Source organism: Passer domesticus, chromosome 11, assembly GCF_036417665.1.
Source record: "Passer domesticus isolate bPasDom1 chromosome 11, bPasDom1.hap1, whole genome shotgun sequence".
NCBI lineage: Eukaryota > Metazoa > Chordata > Aves > Passeriformes > Passeridae > Passer > Passer domesticus.
Genome location: NC_087484.1, coordinates 6,964,488 through 6,985,352, shown reverse-complemented (window position 1 = coordinate 6,985,352; position 20,865 = coordinate 6,964,488). Strand labels below are relative to the sequence as shown.

The 20,865-nt window shown below is 38.5% G+C and overlaps 1 protein-coding gene across 1 annotated transcript; it reads left to right on the top strand.

The window, feature by feature from the left end:
- Positions 1 to 2,835: 2,835 nt before the first annotated feature.
- CCDC39 (coiled-coil domain 39 molecular ruler complex subunit) lies at positions 2,836 to 20,780 on the top strand. Its single transcript, XM_064385357.1, has 20 exons — positions 2,836 to 3,017; positions 3,332 to 3,451; positions 4,409 to 4,555; positions 5,572 to 5,730; positions 6,629 to 6,721; positions 6,808 to 6,936; positions 7,453 to 7,644; positions 9,266 to 9,369; positions 9,677 to 9,809; positions 12,738 to 12,932; positions 13,609 to 13,773; positions 14,336 to 14,473; positions 15,750 to 15,958; positions 16,950 to 17,073; positions 17,789 to 17,948; positions 18,235 to 18,341; positions 18,912 to 19,052; positions 19,224 to 19,403; positions 19,619 to 19,701; positions 20,336 to 20,780. The coding sequence occupies exons 1-20, from the start codon at positions 2,907 to 2,909 to the stop codon at positions 20,493 to 20,495; spliced, it is 2,850 nt and encodes a 949-aa protein (XP_064241427.1). The 5' UTR covers positions 2,836 to 2,906; the 3' UTR covers positions 20,496 to 20,780.
- The last annotated feature ends 85 nt before the right edge of the window (positions 20,781 to 20,865 follow it).

Here is a 20,865-nt window from a genome sequence, read left to right as displayed (position 1 = left end):
TTTGTACATATATATATAAAACCAGGAATTTTATATTCCCTTCTAACTGAAGAGTCGATAACTGACTGGTGCCGTTTTAAAAAGAGACACCAACAAAATCCCCCTGAATCCACAGACACGCAGCACCATCTGGTGGATTAGCAGGTCTGGCAAACAGTTCTGATTTACTGCACACATTTCCACAGGCAGGAGAAGGGTGAAACCAAACGAACAAAAGCATATAATGGAGATTTGTTTAGTCAGCGTCAGGCAAGAGAAAGTGAGGAGGGTGGAATTTACTCTTTATCATATGACACTTTATACTTTTCAGACACTATGTATAAATCTGGACTCAAAAATATGTGAACAGTACACTTATGACAAAATTTCAAAAGTTCAGTATTCAATTTAACTAACTGCATCAAGATTTATTTAATTTGATTTCCTTCATGCATGCATTAAGGCACGTGTTTATAAATTACCATTTTTCACTAGAAGCCTTGCTTAGTGAACAGGACTGATTGCTCGCCTAATAACAGTTTTCCAATAATTTGCCTTCTTCTTCTCAGGCACTATATGGTCTCATGTTCTTTCACACAAAAACTCAGCTTGGATAATACAAGACTATCAGGTGCTCATCACTGCAAAGCCATAATGAATTACAGGTGTCAGTTTAAAACCTCTGCAAGGCAAGCTGCATTTATTTTTCACATATAGTGAGTAAAAGGAGCTTCTCCTTTTGGGTATGAAAGCAAGGGGCCCTTATATGCACAGAGGGATGTGCCATTGTAGTCTCTGCTGTCTCTCTAGGAGTTTCTAGTGTCTTTGGAATTCCACCTCCCCATTGAGCCAGGTCACCTCCCTGCACTCTGCAGTAGGTGGCTCTTGGCACACGACCCTTGAGGAGTCAAAAGGCTCAGTCCTCTGCAGGCCACACACTCTCCTGACACTGTCCAAGCAGCTGAGGCTCAGCTGAGGCTCCCTCCTTGTCATCACACCCCTGCATCACCTCTGCACTGATCCCTTTGTGCTAATCCCCATTTCTGACACAGTGCTGCGAGATGCTGGTCCTAAGATTTCATTTTGAAAAGACACCTGGCTACACATATCCAGCTTCTAGATGTCTCCTCCATGTATGCTAGAATCAGATATATATATATATATATATATATACATATATACATATATATATATATATATTTCTTTTTTTTTCTGCCTATAGAACTTTCCCTTCTTCTTAATGGCCATATATCTCAGCTATCTTTCTACATCATCTGCATCTTTGTTTTGCCCACACTGGTAATAAAGATCCCATCATCCTCGATCTAACTGTACTCAGCACATCATTCTCACAATCAGACATATAATCACTGAGCTGTAGACTGGGAAAGTGTACATACAGGAAGGTCAAAACGCAGGAGACTGGCCATCACAACTTCATACATCCCAGAGGGCAAACAGGAAGGTGGCAGGAGGCTGACTGCTGCCAATTACTGTCTCAAGACACTGCGTCATCCTTGATGCTTCAAACATATTATTCAGCACTTCTACAAGCACCCACAGCCAGCTGTGCCATGTATGAAAAGAGGCAAAAAAGATCTTCCTCATGACATCTGTATTTTTTTCACAGGTAGCTTGAGGCACTGGACCCTTTACCATTCCTTTATTTTCAGGAAACTGTTGCCCCCATATATTGTTATTCCTTTTTTCCCCAATACTTTAAGAATAATGCAGGATTGTTCTCAGAAGATGATCAATGAAACGACCGGCAACAATCTGCACAACACTTCAAGTCACACTTTTGGTGCGTCCTCATCAGGCCTGACTTTCACTGTCCTTCAGCAAACTTTTCTTCTCTAAAAAAATCCCATAATAAAAAGATTCCATTTATAGATAGATATGTGCCAAGACCAATGTCTTCCATGGTCTGTGTCTTTTCAGGTGCTTTAGCCAGACAATTGTCACCAACGGAGGGCTTCTGCATCAAGGCTACCCTTCCTTTATTTAGGGACTTTTTACAAGAGCATGTAGTGACAGGACAAGGAGGAATGGATCCAAACTAAAAGAGCATAGGTTTAGATTAGATATTAGGAGGAAGCTCTTTTCTGTGAGGGTGGTGAGGCCCTGGAAGGATGTCCCATCCCTGGAATTGTTCAAGGCCAGGCTGGATGGGGCTCTGAGCAACCTGGGCTAGTGGAAGGTGTCATCACCCATGGCAGGGCTGGAACCAGATGAGCTTTAATGTCCCTTCCAACCCAAACCATTCTATGGCTCAGTGATTCCTGCCAGGAGTGTTGCGTCTGCCTTGGTCTGTGAATGGTGGAACTCAGTGGCACAGGGTAATTTACAACCCAGAGGCACTGATGATTTCACAAGGTGCCAGGCAAGTTCACCAGGACACTGCATTAGTGTTTATGGTCACCTGAACGCAGCGTGGCTCAGGAAACCCACCTGTTGTGGGGATAATGCCAAAGGCCCGTTCACAAACAGGGCACGTCCAGTGTTCCCCGGCACACACCTGTCAGGCGGTGCCACAGCTGCAGTGCTCTCAGCCCCAGACCCAGCTGGCGTCCCCAGGGCCGCCCCTCTGCCGGCCCCACACGCGGCGCAGCTCCGGCAGAGGAGCTGAGGGCTCCGAGGGGCTGCCGGCGGCTCTGGGGCCGACACCCTGCTCTGCAGCACGGCCACGAACGGCACAGCCCGTGCCCGGCCGCTGACCCTCAGAGATCCGCGCCCACCCGCGCAGCGGGCCCGGCCCGGCTCGGCTCGGCCCGGCCCGGCCCGGCCCGGCCCGCGGGAGCAGCGGGGGCGGCGCCGCCCGAGGCCCCTCCCGGCCGGAGCCGCCGTTGCCGCCGTTGCCAAGCGCCCGGAGCCGCCTCAGCCCCGGCCCTGCCGCAGCCCCGGCCCTTGCGGGCCCCTGCGCGACCATGGAGAAGCTGTCCAGCCCCACCGCCGCCTCGGTGCTGGCCGAGCTGCAGTGGGAGCCCGGCTATGCCGTGCCCGTGGCCAACGCCGAGAACAAGGCGCTGGAGGACGAAGTGAGCCGCCCTTCTCCCGGGGCCGGGGAGGGAGGGAGGGATGGATAGAAGGAAACCTCTCGGGTTCGCGGAGCTGCCCGGGGAATCGGGATCCGCATCCCCCAGCCCCGCAGGAGGAGCGGTGCGAGTTGTCCCTTCCCTTAGCAAACTCCGGGTTTTCTCCTGAAATCCCTCATTCCACTGCTTCGGAGGGATGTAGCAGCTACTTCTTACGCTATTTTTTCATTAATACTTGCAGTGACTGCTTTTAGGTAATTGCAGGTAATAAGCACTTAACCACAAAGAGTAACTTGGCGAATCTAACTCTTGAACAGCTGCACAAGTTGCGAAAGGAAAAGGAGGACCTGCAGAATGAGCTGAGCAACTGTGAGGAGCGCATAGAAGCAATGACGTCTCATTTGAAAAACGTGAGGCAAGAGATAAACTTCTCTCAGGTAAATCACCCCCTCTAGCAGGTCCGTTTGGACAGACAGACCTGTAACCCGAGTGTCGCTCTGTGCCTGGTGCCCCCATCTATTTTGCCAGCTTTGTTGGAGATTTGTTAGGCCTTTATTCCACGATTTCCACAGGAAACAAAAGTTAAACTGTGTACATTTCATTTTAGAATTCTTCCTGAATGGGGATTTTTGTAGATATTAATTAAAAAAGAAAAAGGTCATTAAAACACCAGTGTAAGGGAAAAAATTATAATCTTTATAATGGTGAAGAATTAGTTGTGAAATGCTGGTGAAGACTTAATTCACAGACCTGAAAAATGAAGCGAGATGGTGAAGACCTACGTCTTTACCTACACTCTGAATTAACTCACCAAAAGGGCTACTTTAGATTTCTAAAGAGTCTTGAGAGAAAAATTTACACCTTTTAGATAAAATATCCTGGGTGAAAAAGTCTTAGGAAACTTCCCTGCAGCTGAACAACTTCTTTATTTTTTTTGGTCAGATTCAAACATTAATTTGAATTAAAGGAAAGAAAAGTTAGGCAATATCCAGGTACTGCTATAGGCCAGCAGGGGAGGTCTCTCAGCACAGAACAATAAAATATATTTTTTGCTGTGCCTCCTGGATCTGATGTAAAGTCATTGGTGATCAAGAGACTAAGATTTTGGTGTTGAAATGTTAAGATTCTGAATATTGGGTGAAAAAAATCTTACAATTACGTTTTTTGGGCTACAAAAGGTTGATCTTTGAATACTTGATACAATATGTATATATGTATATATAAGAATATGTGTATTTGAGATACTAAAATAAAATAAATAAATTTTCTCTGAAAATTTCTTTATTTACATGGTAAAATCATCTCTGACTTGGGATTCAATTCTATATAAAAGAAAAGATTGTTGATGTATGCCATTTGTTTATTGTAAAATACTGAACTTTATTATTCTTCAGTCTCTTTACAAAGCCAAAGAGAATGAAATTGAAACTGAACATCACTTTAAAGCCCTTGCTGAGAGGGAATATGGACGTCTCAAAAATGACATTAAACGACTGAAGGATGAGATAGCTTCCTTGAGAGAAAAGAAAAGCACTCAAGAGGTAAGGTTTGAAATTTTTGAAAGAGAACACCTATATTGCAAAATTTTATGGCTTGTCCTCACTTGCATATGGTAGTATAAGTAACTAATGGTTAATTATAACAAAGCTTATAAACTGTGGTAGGTGATCTGGATGGGCTCTTCCCTGTGTAGGCAAGTAGAGTAACACTGAGAATGTTACTGCATAGACTGGTCAGGACTTAACAAATATTAATTAGATATTGCAAGTTTTCTGTTCTTAATACCAGATAAACAGCCATGCATCCATCTCAATGTATTTCTAATTATCACAGGTATTTTTTAATGGTTTAAAAATCAAACAGTTGGTGGCAAATTATCTCTACATAAAATAAACTTTGGGTCATGATTTCAAGATCAAAGATTTGGTTCAAGTTACAATGTAATCTATTGCTGCTCAATTACAGGTGGTCTTCTGGGTTTGAAACTATGTAATTCATTTTTTAATTATTTTTTTAAATTTACTCTTTTTCTTCTTTAGTCTGTTTGTAATCTCCAGTTTCTCAGAATGGGTAGCAGGATGAAGATATTCACACTGTTCAGCTGGGTCTAGATTCTCTCATTTTTGTGTCAGGAAGTCTCTTCACAGTCATGTGAAGAGGTCACATTTGAAAATTGATATGTAGGATATGGATCTAATAACAGGGCCTCACTGAGTGAGGGAGAAACTTCACCTTGGGATGCCTCAGAGCAGTTTATTATATGGAACAAATACTCTGCAGACGGGTATATCTTTCCAGAGGTTAGCTTTTCTGTTTAAAATTATTTGCATTTTAAATTTGTGGCAACCTATTGGCTTGTTTCTTCTTTAAGACCAGGATGTCCAGTAGCATTCCTCAATATAAGACATAGTTAATAAAAAAGAAAACTATCAATTCTGTGGACAAGACATGGGTAGACTTGTTACAGTAGCTTGAACTGGTTGCTTCAATTACTGTTCAATGGATATTAGACATAGATAGATAGATATTAACCTTTCATTTTCTCTTCTTTTATTAGAATACTATAAATAAAACCACTAAGAAGCTGGAAAACTTAAAACAACAGATGAACTGGGATGAGGAACTTCTGGAGAGCTGGCTAAAGGAATTAAACCGTACAGATAATGATGCTGTTGCAATCCAGAAGTATGCAGTGCAAGATGAAGGGAAACTAGGAGTAAGTAGAAATGACAGCAATTTTCAGAAACCAAAGGAAGAACCATTTTATCACTTGAAGACCTTGTTATCTTATCAAGTCAGATAAAATGAAGACATGATTTTGTACAACACTGCTTTGAAACTGGTTTCCATTTGGCACAACAGTGCAATTCCATATCAGGCTCATTTTGAAGTTGAGAGAGCAGGTTTTGCAATAACGAGATACATAATTGAACACATTAATTTGCTTATTCATCTGGGTAAGATTTAAGTTTAAATTTTTTGAGAGGGTACACAAGTTAAGTCTAGAAAACAGTGCCACTGAATTCAGAGGAGTTGGTTCAAAAATTCACACCAAGTATGGACGAATAGTGTAGGATTTCCCTTTAGAACTGAATTAATGTTGCTGAGAAAAAATTAAAGCTGCTTCAGTAAAGCTACGTGGAATAATGTAAGCCATAAACATATATATCTCTATAAAGAGGAATTCCAGTCGAAAGTTCAGAGTTTGTAAGGGTGAGTTCCCAAGTACATTATTAATGTAGAGATAAGCAACCCTGGTTATTATTCCTTTAAATAGAGTGAGGAGAAATTTGGTATTTACTCATTGAATACTTAACCCAAAAACTTTGGTTAACACAAACACTCTCACTGCTGTATACCAAGGATGCCACACACACATTTACACACAGCTGAGGGTTACTTTGGCCTTGCTGCAGTTTGGTTCTTATGGCCACTTGTATTGACTGAAAATCTGGGAGGCTACACTGTCAATTTTTTGTTTTCTAAAACACAATGAAATTGATGCCTCAATGATTTAAGCCCTGATTGTAGCAGGGCTTTAAGAATTTATAAAATGTGATCTATTTATTTTCAAATATTTCATTTTCAAATATTTTCCTATCCTTTAATTTTAGAAATTAACCCTTCAAATAGAAAAGTTGACCATGGAAGCAAACCAGAAGCACAGAGCTCTGGATAATGAGCTTACAGAAACCATAACAGCTCAGGTTTGTGCTTAAGATTCTCAAAGATCCCTTGTTTATTTGTGACATTTTTAACTTCAGAAATCATGGGGGTGCTTTCCTTTGAACAGATGGAGCTTGACAGAGCAGCTGAAGATTTTCGCAGGGTTCATCAAGAAAGGCAAGAAGTCATCAGGCAGTGGGAGAATGCAATTCGTCAGATGCAGAAAAGAGATCAGGAGATAGATCAATGTGCTTTGGTAAAACTGCTGTAACTGATCCATATCTGGGGTTTGGGTTTGATGTGGACTGTTTTTTGTGGTTTTTTTTTTTTTAACATCAAAACTACAGTATAATTTTCTGGGTAGGTAATGTTTTACTTAACCTGTCAAAATGGACAATTTTCACCGAGTAGCTGTAAATCTGTCAGGTAAAGTAAGTATCACTAATCCCTGTTTAATTTCATCTGTTTCAAGTCCACCTGAAGTTTTGCTTAGCTTCTTTTTTCCCAGTTCAATCAATAAAGAATTATTTTATTTCATAAGAATTTACAGTGGGATTTTTGTTTTTAAATTATTGGAATATTTTGGAAGTTTCCAGTCCAAAACCACTGTAGTGTTTGGTGTAATGTATCCATGGAATAAAGTACTTTTAAGAATGATACCAGGGCTGTCTCAGGCAAATAGTAATCATAATAGGAATTGATCTTCTGGTTGTACCTTTATTGATCTACCACAACTAATGCAAGCAAATCTAAAGAGTTTTTATCCTGATAGCTAATTGCAGAGGTAAAACAGGAGATCCGAAACAAAGAAATTTTGCTGAGAGAGAAGACTGCCTTTTTGGTAAATGAAACTGTTAATAACATGGAATATGAAAAGAAAATCCTCACTGCTGAGCGGGAAGCAAACAACCTCCGAAAGGAGTTCCAGGCTCAGGATACTCGAAGGACTCAGCTGCAGGATGAGGTAAGGGTGAGCAAACAGTTCAGGAAAACAGACTGAAACTAGAACTGAGCACCAGATGGAGGAAATACAGGAATACCATTTCCTTTTCTCTGGTGTTATACTAGGCTCTTAATAATTCAGCAAAATTCAGCTTTTCTCTGCCAAGTCCTGTTTATTGGGATCTGAACCCTCAACTTAATCCTGTCATTGAGAGTGGCGAAAAGATTGGAATGTATTCTCTGTTGTGTGGGTGTAAAATGGATGAATTTTCTCTTAAATGGTCTAACACTGTTAGATGCCTCAGGAGGCTTCTTCCCTTAGCAGACATAGACTGCAGTGTTGTATAAAGATGAGAGAAATCTCTTCCAGATTCCAAACAATTCCTGTCCTGTGCTCTCAGAAGTGTGTGTTGATGGCCTGGTAGTCAGGTTACAATTCCTGAGGAAAACTCCCAATGCTTTCATGTGGCTTTCTAATCAAGAGGCAGCGGGACAGGGCTGCCCTGTGAACAAGCCATGCTTGATGCTGTCCATACTGAATTTGCACTTGGGAATGAGCTGCACTGCTTAATTACTTAAATGCCTGTAGAAGTATTTCTAAGAAGTAATTCAACTTTCATGGCTCTGCTGAGAAGGGATACACTTGTATTAACTGAGTAAGTTTTTTCTTAACAATAAAATGGTTACACTGGGGTCCTCAGCAAGCTTAGTGATTTTTGAAAAACCCTGCATCTGGTGTTGTCTTAACTTTGGGATAGCTTTTCTGTAGCAGGTGGTTTACAGACTGATCTCCTAATTAAACTGTGGGTAGCTCAAACAAGGTGTAGGCTATTAGACTACCTTATAATTCATGCAAGCTTGAGGGTTTGTAGAATTGGTCGGTTTTCATCTCAAGCTGTGAGATTCTTGCTTGAAGTTTTTCACAATTAATACTCCATGATGGGATAATAGAACAGTCTCCCCTTATTAGAATATCTGTGGGATGCATGTGAGAAACAAGGAAGTAAGGAGACAGTTCAGCCAACAACTTGTGACCTATAAGAAACCCGCTATACATGCTCTTGATCAGTTTTCTTCATCTGTGAAAGTGAAAACAATGAAACTTATGCTGCTAAGTGGTACTGTGAGGATGAAAGAGCTACTGATTGTACAGTTTTCCTATCCTATTTAATGAGTGTATGATGTCGTATATTTTTTACCAAATTAAATATCTGTGTATTTTTGTCACAGTGATATCTTACTCAAAATAATACTCAAAGTATCCAGCAAAGTTTGACATAGAAATGTTTATAGATATGTAAGGTTATCCATGTTCACAAAGAACCTCAGCCAAGTCAGCTGTGCACTATAAAGCCATGGTGCAACTTATGCAGATGCTGTTGGACAAGAATTATAGCTGTAGTACTTCCATAATTAATTCTATGTTCTTAATTATTATTAATTTTCCCAGTACTCATGTAATTAGTCTGTTGAATTTACTAGCTGGGTCAATTTACAGTGCCTCAGAATTTGCAGCACTCCTCACTTGGAGAGCACTGTTTAAAAGTAATGGAATGCTTTCCAATAAATAGGAAAATACAATTTTAAATATCTTTACATGTACCAAAGTAAGAGCTTTCTTGCTTTATTTTGTCATTTATTAGCTGCAGACTTTGAAATCTATTGTGAACAAAACTGCTTCTGATCTAGAGTCTTTGAGAACACAAATTACCAATCTGAAGAAAGAAATTCAGGGAAAACAAGCCAGGTAAGAAACAGACCTTTAAAGATAACATTTAATAATACAACCAAATCCTTGAGATAGAAAAGAACCTTAAATAATGTTGATGACTGAAATCTCCAACTTTCTGGTTACTTCATGGATAGATTTGGCACTGGGTAATTTAGGCAAAACGCTCTTGGTAATCCTTGTTTTTAAAGGGTGGGGAAAAAATCAGGGCTTTGCTTATCATAGATTGAAGTTTAGACTGAGGCAGCTGCTCAGTCAGATTTGCTGCTTCCTTTTGGCAGCATTGTCTAGGCAACCTATATTTCACTTTTGTCATTTTGTTTAGATTAAAACAACTTAATGAAAAAAATGCAAATCTTTCTGATAAACTGAAGCTGGCAATTGAGGAGACACTCACAGCAGAAGAGAAAGCTTTGAGGTTGGAAGAAATATTGAAAGAAGAAGAAAAAAGTGTTGAGGTAAAATGTTGAGGTTTTTTATGGTTTCTAGAAATGAGGACTTGTTTGTATTTCCAAGATTTATATTTTAAAATTATCTCTTTAATTTTAAAATCTTCGATTAAAATGAAACTGAAGTATAGATAGGACATGTAGCTATTTCATCAAATATTGAAGTGTGCATGTAGATATGTCTGTGCTGAGAAAACTCTGGAGGAAAAGAAATGATCCTAGTAATTCCAACTGTATTAGTTCAGGATACTGATACCCATCAATATGGTTTTTAAAGACTGAGAATCTTGTCAGGATGACTTTTCAGTATCAGTGCCAAAAGCTTATTGGCTCTAGTAAAACACCACCAAAATTTATAAACCTGCAAAGAGCTGCGATTTTGGCAAACAGTTTAAAAATATTTAGAAATCTTTTAATCAGATTTGGCTGGCCTGGTCTGCTCTTCATTATTTTAATTCTAATACATGATACTCTGACACAACCAACTTGTGAACTGTTACATAATTACTGTTTCATTTTAGATTCATTTTTGTGAATAAAGATTTTGATCTGGGAAGTGGCATATACAAGCTATAATAAAGTGTCTATTTTTTAACATAATGCTTTATAAAATTGAAAACCTACTTCATAGGTTGCAAATTAAGTAAAATTAAGTATAGGGAAAAAAAATTAATTATCATCTGCTTAGCTGTAAAGAGCTTTTGAATAAATGCAGTGTTGTAATGCAATCTTCTGAACTTTCCTGCATTTCAGGAAATCCTTATAATGTTTTGTCATTTTGCTACTAATTCTCTTAGTGAAAAGTATTTTCATTACTTAGCTTCTGACTGGACATGACAGAAATAGTCTTTTACATTTTGCTGGACGTCTGAGCATTGGATAAGCTGGAGCTTTCATTGCTCCAGAATGACCAGGTTAAATTAATGTGTCAGCAGGTGTCCCACACGACTGACAACAAAGCTGTGCCTTTGCACGCTCCTTCATGCCACTGTGTGCTCTCTTTTTTCTCCTCCATTTTGTGTTTCCTAGAGCATGCATGTGAAATAATGCCTTGCAGTAGAGTGAATGTCATTTTTCAAACTTTTTAACTCCACAGGCATTAATCACACATTTTAAATACACTTTCAGAAACTAGAGATGGGATGTCTCCTTTATAGAGAGTTTCTTAAATTACAGGCCTTAATGTTTTGGCTTTTCAGATAATTTGAAAACAAGCAATGGTGTAGCATTTCATTAAAATGAAAACCTTCTTTTCTTCCCCTTTAGACAGTTTCCAGGGTGGCAAAAGCCTTAGCAGGGTTTCTTTACCCATGTCTGTGGCAGATAACCTAAGATGACATTGAGCTTGGCAGCTCCACAGCTGCAGGGGAATATTTTAGCTAGGATGAACTGTTCTTGAACAATGTCTGTAATGTATTAGTCAGAAGCCTCCCTTCCATCACCATTAGACACACATGGTTATTTGCTGCATCTGTTAATTTACTGTGAAGAGATATTTACAGGAACAATGTGGATGAAATGTCACTGTGTTGCTCTCTAGTTCTGTGGTACTTCTCCCTTTTCAATTTGTGGCAGAACACTGTTGAACAGTGAGGCTTATTGAATGTCTTATCTCTTTTAACAACCTCACTTAAAGGGAGAGCAACAATTTCTGTTCAAAAAGTTAATTCAGATATGCAATAAGGACCATGAAGTGAAGGTCAAATCATGATCCAGTGTCAGTGGATGAATTTATAATTGTCATTAGCTTCAGAAATACAGCTCAGCATTTGGCACATGCTTAAAAATCAGTTTGCTTCCAGAAGAAAGTTCCTTTGTTCAAGCATGATGCAAAGTCTACTGACATGTCCTACAGTCCATAATAATTTCATATTAAACTTACACTTGCCTTTTACATCCTGAGTTTTGAATTTAGAATTGCACTTACAGCAAGTTCAACTACAAAAAAAATTCTGTTGGGTAGAATGGGCAATGTGATTACAAACCCTTAGAGAAGGCATTAAATTATCTTTCACCATTATTTAATCCAGAAAGATGGTTACATACATATTAAATCCAGAATAAATGATTGTTAATCAATGCAGAAAAGTGGGTTCTCAGGTGTTTTGCATATTAATTTAAATGTACATCTTCAAATTCTGTGCCAGACTTGAGCTGAATGTAAATGAGTCCTTTGGAACAGGAAGGGGAAATCACATCACTTGTTGCAGGATGGGAACTGGCATCTCAACGGCCTGAGCTTTGGAAGGTCTAGGGCTACTTGTGTGGGAGAAGTGGAAGGAGGGAGGGAAAGAATAAAATTGTTTTCCTTATTAGGATTATAAAAAGAAAATAATCTCAATTTTCATTGTTTTCACTCCATTTTAGGTTTCCTGAAATGTTCAGCATTTTTATCCCACCAAAACATCATTTCCTGCACTGATTTAGGTGTTAATGGCAACTTACCTCTGAGAAAAAGGAAGTGATTTTTGAAAGTGTAATTTTTTAGATTATTCCATCTTAGATAAACACAGACATACATATATGTGCACACGCAGCATTACAAAATTTAATAAACCATCAAAAGGCTTTGTATTATATTCCTCAAATATTAACAGATGCTGGAGGCAGTAAGGAGGTTTTTTGAAAAGAGTGACAGGAATATAGTTTTCTGAAAGGCTGAAAAGAGTAGCATTCCTATAACTGGGAAAAAAGTCATGTAATTGTAGGGTAGGATTAGATTTTTAAAAAAGTAAAAAAAAATTATTACTTCTGCTTTAAGTCAAATAGTTGTTTTGCCAGCCATTTTGAAGACTTACAAAATTTCATGTTCATATTAATGGATACTGTAATAATACTTTTATATCTATGATTAATAAAAACAAATAATTCTTCAGTAATTAATTCTGATGTGATTAATTACTTCTTTCTTCTATTTAATTATCACTTTGTCACCAGGAAAAAGAAAATGAAATGAGACAGTTAAAGGACCTACTTTTCAAGAAGACTCAGGAGTTAAAAGTGCAGAGTGATAAGGAGAAGATAATTCTGGCAGAAATTGAAGGAGGTCAAAAATCACTTAAAAATCTCAAGAGTCGACTGTGCAAACTGGACACAGATCTGTTAAAACAACAAGAATTAATATATAACCAGGTAAAATATTAATGTATTTTCATACTATGATTGTGTCCTGAGTCTACTGATAACACATTGCTTGAATACTGTAATCTTGAACAATTTTCCATTTTGGAAATGTTTTGGAGTATCATTTGAAGTCTGCATTTATTTCTGTTTCTAGATGTACAGATAAAATTGAAATTACTGAAACTTGACAAAGTATATCACCTACATTTTCCACTTGTGTGTTTCATTATTTTTTGGATCTACTGCTTTTCCCACTAATTCCTAAAATCCATTCTTTACTTTGATCCCTCTGAACCACAGACACCTCAGGGTATATTTTTAAAGCTATACAAGAGGTACATGCCAAAATCCTGTTATTTACTAATTGGATTATGTGCATATTTCCTATGCACCACTTTGAAAATTTGCTTTTATATCAGCATCCACTGGTAGCAACAAGATGGCAAGTCCATTGTAAGCCTCCCTACAGCAGCCTGTGCTGAGTGTGCTTTGTTACTCTTCTGGAAGATTACCCCAAACCATCACTGCTCATCAGTCATCTGAGATATTTTGCTAATGAGGTCTAAAAGCCAGAAACTGTTATAGAAACAATAGCTTAATTGGGTGACTGTCTTATAGCCAACATTTAGATCCAAGTTTATTGCTTATCTCAGACTATTAATTCTCTTCAAATTTATTTTAACAGGATTTTTATATTCAGCAAATACAGAGACGGCTGTCACGGTTAGAAGGGGAGGTTAATTCAGATGAAAAAGAAGTTTTGGAAGGAAAAGCTGCTGAACTTAAGAAAACTTTGGAAGAAAAGAAAAAGGCATATGATGTTCTACAGTCACTGTACAGGAAACTGCAGGTAACTGCCTTAGAACATCATTTTGACTGTGTATAATTTAGAAACCTCAGTGAATTCAGTAGATTGGGTCTTAATATTCAAGAAGTTGGTATTAGACTAAAAGGTATCTGAACTTTTTGTAACCCATGTGGAAAACTTCATAATTTCCCTATAACTTCTAGGAAAATAGATTATTACTGCCCAAGTGAGACACCTTAGCATGAAGACAAACACTGAATGTTGGAAAGACAAGCTGAGCTTTCATCAACATGTGACTGACTGCTTGCAGATGTCAGAGTTTATCATTAGGCCCATGCAGAAATAGAAGAATGCTATTTTGTAAAGCTATCACTTTTATAGTTTTCATAAATTCATAAGTACAGTTGCATTTAAAGTTGTCCAAATTCCCCATGCAGCACTCTGCATGAGGTCATGCCTTGCAGTTTGCAGAGCAGAATACTGGACACATCGTGGTGATGGTTCCAGGACTTAAATACATCTCATCTTGTTTAAAATTAACTGGTGGCTTTTGTTGCAATTTACATTTACTGCAATAAGTTCAATATAATTTATTTTAAAACAGAATGATGTCCAAATCACCAAGAGAACAATTGATAAGACAAGAGAAGAAACAAATGGCGTGATAGTGAAGATAGAAGAACTAACTCTTTTCAATGAGAGATCACTTCAGGAGTTAAAAAAAGCAAAACACATTAAGCAGGTACAGTATTATTTTGCAACTTTACTAATACAGGACATTCTTGTTTGTTTGGGGTGTCATCTGCCTTCCACAGTGCTATGTCATTACAAACATTAGTACCCTTCTGTAGTTTTCTGATTTACACTTCTTTCCCAGACTTTGAAGTCATCTTCACCACTATTATCTTACTAGGCAAAGTGTTGCTTTTCCTCCTCCACAGCAAGAAGTTTGATGAAATGTCAGTTTAACCCCACATTAGTGATACTACAATATCCACCAGGTAGTGAGTATTGGTGTTTTTTCCTCTGAGAAACAATTAGCTTTAAAATAGAAAATATATTTACTGCTCAAGGATGTCTTTAAATAACGCTGAGTTTTTACTCTCAGGCTGTGATGACTACTAATAAGTTTGGTGCAGTGTTGTTATTAAACTGCAAGTATTTTTTTTCTGACAGATTATTTGAATAAATTTGTATTCCAGTTTTAGGAATTAGAAACAATGAGTAAATCTTTTCCTTACATTTTGATAAGCAGAACAATGCAGTTCCCACTCCTCCAATTACTGCACAATTTTTTTTCCTGCAGTAAGCTTTAGCCTTCCTAAAGGAAGCACTAACATAGCAGCAAAAAGCAGAGTCTAAGTAGCAGGGGAAAGAGTTTTGCCTTTGACTTAACTGGTGCACTTCCTCCTCAATGAAGGCTCTTTCCCTTAACATGGAACTTTTTTGGGGGGATAAAATTCAGGGGAACAAAAGAAGTGATGACCTAAAAGCACTCAGGTAAAAATTTATATCATACGATGTTTTAAAATAATTATTTAATGTATTTGCATGCTAATGAAGTTCACTACTTGCTGCTTTTCATAAGCTTTGGTACATACAAAATTTGTTCACCTAACAACATGATTTTAAGGCCTACAGAATCTAGATTATACTCCAAGACAGTTTAATCAGTTGAGTGAGATATTAACTTCTCCAAAAGATTCCTTGTAAGGTCGCTTATTTGATTTGAAACCTAAACTAAAAAAGTTGTAGAAGGAAAAGTCCAATAACCCAAAACTTAGCCTGAATTAGAAAGTCTGATGAATTCGTGTAAAACCATTCAGGAAAAAATCTACCCGTCAGTCACCATGTTAGACTGTTGGCAAATGAGAAATGCAGAGCAAAATGGGTTTTACAGTTGTGTATATATTAAAGGTAAAATAATAATAATAATAATAATAATAAACATATTAAATTGCAAATAATCTTAATTAAAACAGTGATTTCTTATTTTGATACCATTTGGCACTGATTAGGAGATGATGGTTGAAGATAATCTCTTAAAACTAGAGCTGAAGCGTCTTCGAAATATTCTGTGTAATAAAGCAGAGAAAGTTCTAACACTGGAAAAGCAACAATTGGAGTTAAAGAAAGTCATAGCAGAAAGAACTGAGGAAATCAGGATCCATAAGGCAATGCTGGATTCCCAGATAAGGTTGCTGGATCAGGAACGGCACCGCCTGAGGTAACTGTTCTTACAGAAATTCAACTTGTAGCTTTGACCAAGTGCATTTTTTATGGGGACTTACTAAAAAGAGAAGCATTTTACCCAGCTTCACCATTAGAGAAATTGAAGATTAAATAAATGTTGCTCAACGTTTTCTACCAAGACAGATGAGGCCAGCAAGAGACCCCATCTGTGACCCCTGAGGCTGCAGCTTTAACCCCTTGGTGAACAGATCAGTGGCCTTTCTGTGAGTGAGGAACCTCAGCAGAAGTGAGAGGAAACCTCAGTCACAGACATTCTTTTACAGTAAACACTGTGTGTGCAACTCTGTCTTTTTCAAACTAATCTGGGCATGTGAAACCATGTGTCTGGAGGTATGCCAAAGTATATGAAACACAAAAGTTTCCCTCCTATAATAATCAGCCCAAAGTATCTGGGATGGTTTTAGCCCTGAAATCCCAGCATCTAGATTCAGCCAAAAATGAACACTTCAGCAGCTGAACTGCCCTCACTGCTGACCACAGCCCTCACAATGGGAATTAGAGTGATTTGGTGTGCCTGAGAGCACAGACTGGCCTTCTTCCTTTGGTGTCACCCAGCTGTTGGATACTTCCAGACTCTGATTTGGGGCTGTTCCTGGCTGTTCCTCACACTCATCCCACACAGTGGGAATGTTAAGGTACCATCAGCAGGGGCAGCTCTGGGAGTGCATTGCCAACCTGTACATTTGGGGAAGGACTGTGGCACAGCCTCCTGGGATGCAGCAATCTGGGATGTGAAAACAGATTTGATTCAGTTTAGAAGTTGAAAAGGCACGTAAGTAACCAGAACAAGGGATGTTTGTGGCTGGGAGAGCAGAGAATACCACCAAGACCTGTAGCAGCACAATTCCTGGTACAGACTGCTGGAATAACATCAGGAATTTAAACTGCTGCAGCAAGAACTGCCCACAAAACTCTACCAGACAAACATTTTCTCAACCCATTTGTTTCCTTCCCAAACAATTCAGTGCTGAATTTCAAGATCGCCTGTGGAAAATTGATAAACTGAAACACAAATATGAAGTTTTTACTCTTTCCATGACGCCACCTGAAGGAGAGGAGATGAAAAGTCAGGCCTACTATGTAATTAAGGTATTTTATCAACATTATTCATGATAATTCAATTATTTAAGCTATAGATTTCCCTGGGCTCTTAGACAAACTCCTTGCCTACTGCCTACTTTTGAGTCTAATTGGTTCATGTTATCTGACATCATTGGTTATTTAAATGATACAGTAATTTCACAGGAATTTATGTGGAGCTTTAATTCTGAGCAGTTTGAAAACTTCACTTAAGTGCTCATTAATTTCCAAATACAGAAGAATTAGTGGTCAAGTTATAATCCACTATGAACTGGAAAGAACTTTATTGGAATCTCCCAGGACCTTAAGTTCTTCCTACCTTTCATTTTACCATATGAGATTTATACCTTAAAGAATGTCTCCTTTCCCCTTTCACTTACCAATCACCTATGTATACTTCAGTTTTTCACTGGAAAAAAAATCTGTCTTTATCCAAAATGCAATACCCTGCTTCTTGAAGAAGAATCTGTTTATTTTGTTCTCCACAAAATATAGATGCTGCTGGGCAGGACTAAGTGAGCTCAGGCAGGGAGGCAGGTATCCATAATGAAATGCCTCAAACAACTTCAATACTGTACATAACTCCTCCTTCTGGTTCCCTAGGCACCCAAATCTCAGTTCAAGGGGTTTTAACCCCAAAATATTGCTGTATAATAAATATTTGCTGTATAATTATCTTGGTATTTTCAGTATGTCTGCAGTCACCTAGTGGGTTTGCTTTCAGGCTGCACAGGAAAAGGAAGCACTTCAGCAAGAAGGTGATGATTTGGATGCAAAGATCTGCAAAGCTGAAAAAGAAATCATGGCTATGGAAAACAGTTTGTGTGTACTTAAAAACTGGAACAGACACTACAAAAACTCTTTAAAGTCAGTCCCTGAGACAAGTATGTGAAATAGAAATTAGATAGAAAATAGAACTTAATTCTAAATAACACCTATTATTTAACTTTTGTGCCCTCTGCTGGCTCTAAAATCATTCTCCCTCATGAAGTCAGCTACTTTTCCACAGTGATTTGGAATTAGTAGGAGAGTACTTAAAAAACCCTCAAACCTTGAGGCACTGAAATACTGCCAACACCAATACAGTAATGTCCTGAGATACAGTTATTTTCAAGTGAAAACTGAGCTGTATGCACAGCAATAATGCTGCTTCATTGTTTGGGATCACAGGTGAGGAACTTGAGGAAAAATTGAAACTAGAACAGGACATAAAGGATGCTGATGAAAAATACAAATACAAACAAAGAAAGATCAAGGAACTTCAGGAAAACATCCAGGTAAAATACAAGTAAAGTTCAGTCAGACAAGATTGCAGCATGTAGCTAAATCCATGCAAGTCATCCTAGAGGAAGAATAGGAAATTGTGGTGCAATTTTTTTGATGTTACAGCAAACCCATTCCTGCCTTTTAATATTTTACATTTTTATTTATTTAATTATTAAAAAACCCAGCTGCCCTTATGGAGCTGATTTTATTCATTCCAGTCAAAGGTGTCCCTCTTCTCCTACAGGAAGCAATGTTGGGGTTTTTTTCAGGACAGCTTGCACTGGTAGGCTGGTAGGGTGAAGTGAATAGTTTGTGGCCACTATGAGATGTATCTGAAAATACATACCTGTAACTTCATTACCAGTGCCTTTAAGAGATGTAAATTACCTGGGAGTTTGTCCAGGTCTGTATCCACCAAACATTTCGACTGGCAGAAAGTTTCTAGTTAACATTAGCACTAATTGCTTGAGCTACATTTAGAAACAAGTACTAATGACAATGGACCCTTCCACAAATACAAAAAGTGAAAGGATACCAAGCCTGCTTTATAAACTAATATTACTGTTCAAATGAATTTGCAGAGCAGGCAACAACACTTAGATGTACTACAGAAGCAGCAGGCCCTCCTCAAAGAGCAAAAGAAGGAAAAAGAAGCTCTTATTTTGCAGCTGAAAAAAGACATTGAAGAACAGAAGCCAAAACTAAACAGGGTTATAAAACAGGTTTGTGTATTTGTTGGTATTTATTTATTGATGAGAACTTCTAACTTTATAGTGATAGACAGTAGTGTGGGTTAAGCTCTGTGCGTTAAACTCTGTGGTTTTAACTTAGCAGCTTTCTGAAAAAGTATTATATTTTCATAAGAATAATGCTTTAAAAATATTTGTGTTAAGTGTTCCAAACTATCCAGAGAAATTGAGTCTCAGAGGGAAGGTGAAACAGAAACACTGGAAGAGAGAGACATTCATCTTCGGGAACTGAAAGCCTTCAACAAAACCGTCAACCAAGTGATAGCTGATGTTCTAGAAGCCAGACCTGGTTTACTTGCAGCCTTTCAAATGTACTTTGACAAGGTAAGCTTTTCACTTAACTGCCACCAAAATCTTGAGTGAGAGCTCCAGCCTGTTACTGAGTGTCTTTCAAGGACAACTCACAATATGGGAAAGCAGGGAAGTGTTCACCTGCTTCCAACACCTCTTCAAATGCCAAGCTCTGTAAATGCTCTTGATATCCCAATCCTATTATACAAACAACAGGTCAACTTGTTTTTTCTTTCCAAATTTTCTAGTATGATTTAGAGCTTCCTATGGCTGTTTCTCCCAGTAGCAGTCAAAATTCTCAGTCCCCACAGAGCTCACTACCTCCTTCCAGGTAAGTTCTAACACTCTTGGGTTACTTTCAGGTTTTTCTAGGAACAAGTTTAAACCAGCAAAATTAGTCCATTACTGAAAGAATTCTTTACTCTTGAAGTTCATCTCAATTTTCTTTTTGCTGAAGACTCTGTAAAAACTTTCTCCTTACTCTGTCATTTAAGTTAACTACATTCTTCTAGCATATGAGGCAGTTTACTTCAGCATCTATCAATCACAGTTTAGAAAACCCAATGATTACAGAATAATTACATTTACTTTTGTTCACTGTGCTCTAACTTAAAAAAAAAAAAAAAAAAAAAGTGGTTTGGTGTTATAAAGGACAATTTTGAGCCACATTTTACACTTGGTAGTGTGAACACCCCTTCCTAATTAGAGAAGATACTGATGCTTTACTGGTACCTTTTCCCCTGTTCAGTGTATGCTGAAATAGAGCCTGTGTCATGCTGACCCAGTTATGATCCAACATTCCCAGGAGTTACTGAAGCCATTTAGTGGTGGTAGCTACAGAGATCTCTTAGGGGGTCTCTGGAGTGAGCATGGCTACTGGGTGGCTTCATTGTGAGCCACCCTTGGCAGTGCTGTTTTAGATGCAGGGATTTCTGTATCCCAATTAGTAAATTTTTGCCTTTCAGAGTTCCCAGTAGAAGAGCTTCAGCTTCCAGTCAGGTTTCACCAGCCAAAGTGGTGGAGCTGACCTTGGCCATCCCCACTCCTGAGGAAGCAGCAGCTCTTGGCTCACAGCCGGGCACCAGAGGCAGCACCTCTGGGATTTCTCATCGCAGGAAGACTTAAGTCATTTTTTGAAGGCTGCAATAGTTGAGATTTCTTAATTTCTGCAACAAACTTATATCCATGGAGTTACCTGGAAGACCTGCAGCTGAAGTACAATTGTCATTGTGTGGTTCTGCCACTCACCTTTGCAGATCTCCCTGTAAGCCACGTAACCTTTTCTTCAGCAACACAACTGCTGCCTCCAAGCTCTTGTAAGCAAATCCCCCCCACAGCTCAAACCAAGAGTTCACACTTGAGCTTACCTAGACAATAAATGGTGTTGCAAAACCTGCTCTTCTGCTTCAAGTTGGGGTTTGGGGTTTTTTTTTACATTACTCTCAGAGAACATGCAGTACACTTGCCTTCACAGCCACAGCAGGGCTCCGTGGAG

Bases quoted from the DNA above. Each gene is read 5' to 3' on its own strand.
- CCDC39 (XM_064385357.1), top strand. From the start codon at position 2,907: ATGGAGAAGCTGTCCAGCCCCACCGCCGCCTCGGTGCTGGCCGAGCTG. The intron at 3,018-3,331 runs GTGAGCCGCCCT...ACTCTTGAACAG, and splicing joins ACAAGGCGCTGGAGGACGAA to CTGCACAAGTTGCGAAAGGA. The intron at 19,404-19,618 runs GTAAGCTTTTCA...CAAATTTTCTAG, and splicing joins TTCAAATGTACTTTGACAAG to TATGATTTAGAGCTTCCTAT.